The sequence below is a fragment of the Lipotes vexillifer genome, unplaced genomic scaffold (assembly GCF_000442215.2).
Source record: "Lipotes vexillifer unplaced genomic scaffold, Lipotes_vexillifer_v1.1 scaffold479, whole genome shotgun sequence".
Lineage (NCBI taxonomy): Eukaryota > Metazoa > Chordata > Mammalia > Artiodactyla > Lipotidae > Lipotes > Lipotes vexillifer.
Genome location: NW_006796443.1, coordinates 569,511 through 575,510, shown reverse-complemented (window position 1 = coordinate 575,510; position 6,000 = coordinate 569,511). Strand labels below are relative to the sequence as shown.

Below are 6,000 nucleotides of genomic sequence, written 5' to 3'. Positions count from 1 at the left end.
AAAAAAAAAAAAAAAAAAAAAAAAAAAAGAATAAGAATATTGTCCTTACCGAGTTGAAAGATATGACAGCCAGCTTGGGGAGTTTTTATTATTTGTTGGATTCCCAACTGGATGACTGCACAGAACTGTGCAAGTAAGTTAACTGTCTGTGTCTTTGTGTTGAATTAATAGTTTTCACTTTTTACTTGTTATTTTATAAAGACTAAGTGACACTTTGAAAATGAAATATGTTTGGGAACTATTAATACAGCAAAGTGTTCCTGAATATAATACATATAGCTAATGGTTAGTAATTCAACCAATTTTTAAATTTCCTGAAGACCTTATGATTTTGTTAGAGTAGAAGAAAGGCCTCTGCTTTACGCTGAGTACCCATGTTTTTTCCACACTAGAGCAGATTTGAGGAGTAAAATGATAAGTTTAGTTTTGGACATGTTGTAGACACGTTGACTGTGAGGGGCACTGACACGGACTTATCCAGTAGACAGTTTAGTGAGTGGATTTGGACATCGGGAGCTGAACTAGAGAAGGAAGTTTGTTTTTTCTAATTTGATATATGTATTTACTTAGAAACCTGTGTTCTAGGGAATTCCCTAGCATGGCAGTTCAGTGGTTAAGACTCTGTGCTTCCACTGCAGGGGACACGATTTCCATGCCTGGCCGGTGAACTAAGATCCCACAAGCTGCGCCGTGCGGCCTAAATAAATAAATAAGAAGAAAAAAACCTTAAAAAGAAAAAGAAACCTGTGTTCTGAACTATTACAGCATAAAGGATTTGGGTAGATTTACAGGCTGTGTACTGTAGTCATGGACAGAGTCCTGATTTAGGAGATGAAGATTCTAGTTGTAATTCTGTTAATGCTTTCAGATTGTGAGACCTTGGACACAGGACTCAGTTTACTCATGAAAAATTGAATCATTGATCTAGGTGTCCAGTCTCATCTCTTGCTGAAAAAATTTTAATACACTGAGGCTGTGTTATTTAAGTACCTCTAATATGTATGGGTGGTACCTCTGGATCAGGAATTAGAAAAATTCTTCCCAAGAACCACCTTGGTGCCGTAGGCTGTATAACTACTCAGAGAAGAGCAAGAGCAGTGGGATAGAGTCAAAGAAGACAGAGGGTCAGAGGCCTAATGAAGCCAATAAAATAATGCAGGAGCTTTCCTTTACTTACACATTTTCAGTTTATGAACTTCTGTATAGAAATGAACAGAATAAAGGTATCTCTTCCTATCCTAACAAAGGCTTAGTGATCATAGGCTGTCATTTCAGTTTCGGTTGATTACTGTTGGTTCCTAGTGTGTACTGTAAGATGGTATGTTGATTGCTTGTCATTTTTGAGACTAAAAAAAACATTTATTAAAGAACAGTAGCACTGTGGAAGTGCTAGTAAGAAAAGGTTTGTGACTGCAATGGAAAAGAAAGTGAAACTTTACACAGATGTGTTCACACTGGTTATTGGGACAGTGTCACCTTTGTATTTATGAATAAATGGGTTTTGGAATAGTCTTTTGGAATCTAACCTTTTACAGAGAAACTTTTCTATCAGGAAACATCCCTTGATTCTGGTTATACTTTCTTACTGTGATTCTTTAAGTTTAGAATAATGATTTCCGTCTTATCAAAAGTATTACAGTAATTCTTGCAAAGAACATACATAGAGCGTAAATATCTATGATAGATTTTCAAAACAATATCTGCCATTAATATTATCCTTTTTATTATTAGTATTATATTAGTATCATTAATATAATCCTTTTTTTTATTATTACCAAACCGCACAGGTTTGGTAAGTACAGAAGAAGCTTTAGACAATGGTTATTTACCCAGAGTAGTTTTGGTCTAATTATTTTGGTGCCTGGTTCATAGCTTTGCACATAATAGACACTGAAACACATACTCAGTTGAATTAGGGGGACATAATTTTCAAGTGTGAGACAGTGTACAGTTAGTGCTAATTTGGTGGTAGGGGCAATAAGTGCTGTATTTTTGAAGGCCCATGTAGGTCAAGGCATAGAGGTTGGGAGAAAGAAATGGGACTTGAGCACTGAAGGACAGAGAAGATGGGAATGGGTACTGAGAAGTGGGAGGGGAATTCCAGGAATGGGGAATAGTAGAAGTTGAAAATGGAGGTAAGAATGAATGTAGTTTGTGTGGAGGACCTAAGAAGGAAAGCCTAGTACAGAAGAATTGGGTGAGAGTTTAAAGGAAAATATTATATGTATGTTTTATGTTTCTGTGTCTGTCTGATGAATTTTGGTCAAAGTACTTTCCCCTGCACCAGACATGGTGCAGTACTCAAAAACTACCTAAATAGTAGTGCTAAAAATACTTTCCCAGTGTTGGAGTTGAAGTCTTTATTAAAAGAGATGGAGTGGGTGTGGGAAACTGCTGGGTTAGAATTTAGTGAGTAGAAATATTGAATTGAATTGAATCCTTAACTCTTTTTTTTTTTGATTTCCTGTTAGGGAAACCTCAGTCATCCATGATGACCCCCTAGAGTCTGCAATATATAGGAAATTGGCTTTACTGAAATTAGGAAAATGAGTATGTGATTTAGTTAGCACATACTGGCTGGATTTAAGTTTTCAGGGAAACTGATTCACAAGATCAGCTTCATTCCTGAACTTGTCTTTTTAAAATTAAAATTGTAAATGCTGTTTCAAAGAACTAGATGTTATTAAATGTGCTTATTTTTATGTCTTTGTCTTTTCATGTCATATTTATGGCCATAACCGTATGAAGCAATATTTAATAAAATTGTGATAAACTTTTAATTTCCCTTTACTTTTGTTAGTAGTGGTAACTTTAAAAAAATATATTGTTAAATATGCAAACATCTTTGGCAGGCACTCTTCAAAGCTTTTCTCCCTCTGCTGCAAAATTGTTTTCACTCTTAAGTTGCGTTTCTGTTTTTCTATTGTAAAGTGCACTTCTTTGCATGTTCTAATTTGCCATGACGTGGTCAAGCGCTGTTTCCTTCCTGTTGCTTGCAAGCCTGTGCTAGAGATAAGGATACATTTCAGTGCATTAAAAAAGAAGCCACCGAAGACAGGCTTAAGCATGGTAAAGCATTCTACTTATCAGAAACCTTTTTAAAGAACAGAAAGAGTGAGCTTTATTTCTGCTTATTTTTAAAAGCTCTTAAAATAGTACTATTAAACTTTAAATGTATTAGACAGATTTTAAATCCTTATATATATTAGGCCTAACAAGGATACTGTCTGAATGTTTCTATTAAGGCAAAAATATATGTTATGAAATTACTCATGGAGTAGGAATTCCTATGTGTGTGGTTTGCTAGGTTAGTAGAAAGAAGGAAATTGTTTATATATCCTTTATTGCAATTACAAAAACCTAGTTATGGCTGGGTAGATTTTTTTTTTTTTTTAATAAATAGGACTTTGTAGTTTAATGGGGGTTCGGGGGGGAGAATGGCTTCATTTTCAGTAATGAGAGGTGATCTTATCTTAGGAATGAAATCTTAAAAGAAAATATGTCTAGTTTTTTTAAAAAAACAACAACCCTGTATTCACTAGTCGTGTTGGTTTTGTTTAAAAACATTAACAAAAAAATGCTTTGCAGACATTGCTGTCTGTATTAACTGTTATATTCAAAATAGTATGATTGCTTTCTCATAACTAACTTATGTTTTTCAGGTCAAGAAGTTCTAGAGAAGAAAAATTTCAGAAAAAGTGCCTCAATTTAAGTAAAATCCCAGTGAACCAAGAAAATTTGAAGCACCTTCCTTAAAGAAAACCTGGTATACAGTAACTTCACAGACTTAGCTTGGGTTATTTACACAAATTGGTCACTGGACTCCGCTGCCTGGTACTTGAACCTGTTTGGAATTTTTCTCATGTGGATCTAAGGGGAATGCTTTATTATGGCTGCTGTTGTCCAACAGAACGACCTAGTATTTGAGTTTGCTAGTAACGTCATGGAGGATGAACAACAGGTATGAATGAGACTTAGAGAAAATTGGATTTTAATAAATTTATTATTTTGCTTTTTCTATTTGTCTCAAAATTATTTCCTTTAAAAGACAGTAAGAGAAACTTTATTAATGTTAAAATTTAGATATTAAAAATGTGGAGGTAATGTGATTTTATGTGTTAAGTACTAGTTAATTCATTAAGAAAGAGTCTTATCCTTAGCTTTGATGTGGTAACAAGGATATCATACTTTTGGGGTTAGCTTGTTTTTCTGTAAAATGAGACTTAACAGGAAATACCTTAAGTAATTATTTCAGAGTAGTTTGAAAAGTTCTAGATGACATACTGACAAGACATGTAAATTTTTCTTAGGACTGGTGATTGTAATAGTTGCTTACAATTACACAGTTTTAATATATGTGGTTAATTAAGATTTATAATCCTGGACTATTCCTTCAAGGGGATGGAAAGATGTTAGCAGTCTCATTATCAGACATCATTTCAGTCCAAAGCATGTGACTCTGAGGAAGTTACTTAACTTTAGATCCTGATTTCATCATCTGCTGAATGAAGGGATTGAGCTGAAGAATTTCTAAATTGGCTTTCTTTTATTGAATTTATACAAGATGTGTAAATTACTATTTCTAGAGTGTAAGAAAGATCCAAGAGATAATGAGAAAAGGACTGAGTTAATTCTGGTCTCCTCTCTCCCCACTAGAGGTTCTTGGGACTTGATAATTTACTTCATTTTGAACAGGTTATTTGGGAATGTAAGACGTGATGTGAGAGAAATCATGTGTTAGAAAGATTCATTGTACTGGGAAAAATATTTTGAGGGCTAGTAGACTTAAAATAATGTCTAATAAAGTGGATTTAAATATTGAAATAAGCCTAATCCTAAATATCTAACTTTAATAGGCCAATTATAATGTATCATGCTTTTATTCTAGGTGATTCTTACTTTTGGCAGGGTATTGTAATTTCTTAGTTCTTTGTATTGTACTGTTGAGTGAAGAGACAGAATAAAATATTTATAAATAAACCTACAAACGGTGAGAATTTCGATTAAGGTGCTGTAAAATCAAGGTGAGCTTTGGCTAGGGAGGAAAAAAGTGTGAGGGAGAAGATTGCATCCCAATTAAAAATAGTTTATGGATTTAATCTAGGGACAATAGAAAAGACATTTTAGAAGGAGAAAGTGTTTTGAATTTGTTTTAAAACAGTACGTTTCTGTATACGTTAAGGTTTGAAAACTGTGTGTTTACTGTGCAGCCCTCGAAGATGAAAGATGTGGTGAGCTTTGTTCTTGGGATGTGGCCACAGGGGACAGAGCTCTAAGCCGCTCACTGGTATATGCTTCCAGTGCACTGGCTTTGACACTCTTTAACCATAAGAAATATGTGTTACATCATGGTGCAGCATTCATACATGTATCTATATAGCCTTAGAAAAAGTTTTCCAAGACAGTACCTACCCTTACCATCTGTGATGTACTTAGTTTAACTTGGAGAGGTTATTAATGACTTTGGATAGGGAGATGCATTAACATCAGAATGCACATATATATTTTTTCTTATTTATTTATCTATCTATTTTTTTATTTATAAAAAGTTATTTGTCTTTTAGCTAACAAAATGAATATGTATTAGTTTTTTCAGATATTATTATAAGGACTTAACAAATGTGAAACGTGGGGCAAATACTATCATCCCTATTTTACAATGAGGAAATTGAGAGAATAGTTAGGTTGAGTGACTTACCCGAACTCATATGTACAGTTGGTAAATATTGGAGCTACTGGTTGAACCCAAGCAGTTTGACTCTCACTAATGATGTTGAATACTCTTGCCATGATGTATGCTGATTGTACTATATTATAATCAGTTGGCCAGGTTTAGGGTTTTTCCATCTGTGGTCATGAGCACAGCAAACTTAACTTGATGCTTACAGGGGTAGATCCAGTAGTGTCAGATTTATTAGCATCTTATCTATTAAGTAGATGTAACTCTACTTTGTTGTTTTTTGTTTCCTTAAATTTGTTTTTGGTAGAAAAGTCATAGCA

At 34.0% G+C, this 6,000-nt stretch overlaps 1 protein-coding gene across 2 annotated transcripts in view; it reads left to right on the top strand.

The window, feature by feature from the left end:
• ELF1 (E74 like ETS transcription factor 1) overlaps positions 1-6,000 on the top strand; it is a 79,147-nt gene that overhangs the window by 19,192 nt on the left and 53,955 nt on the right. The window contains exon 2 of one of the 2 annotated variants that reach the window (XM_007468602.1): positions 3,663-3,961. In XM_007468602.1, the coding sequence (XP_007468664.1) occupies positions 3,890-3,961 (72 nt within the window). In that variant the 5' untranslated portion in view covers positions 3,663-3,889. Of the gene's footprint in view, positions 1-3,662; positions 3,962-6,000 lie in introns of those variants that run through there. The other variant, XM_007468603.1, reaches the window with a different exon arrangement.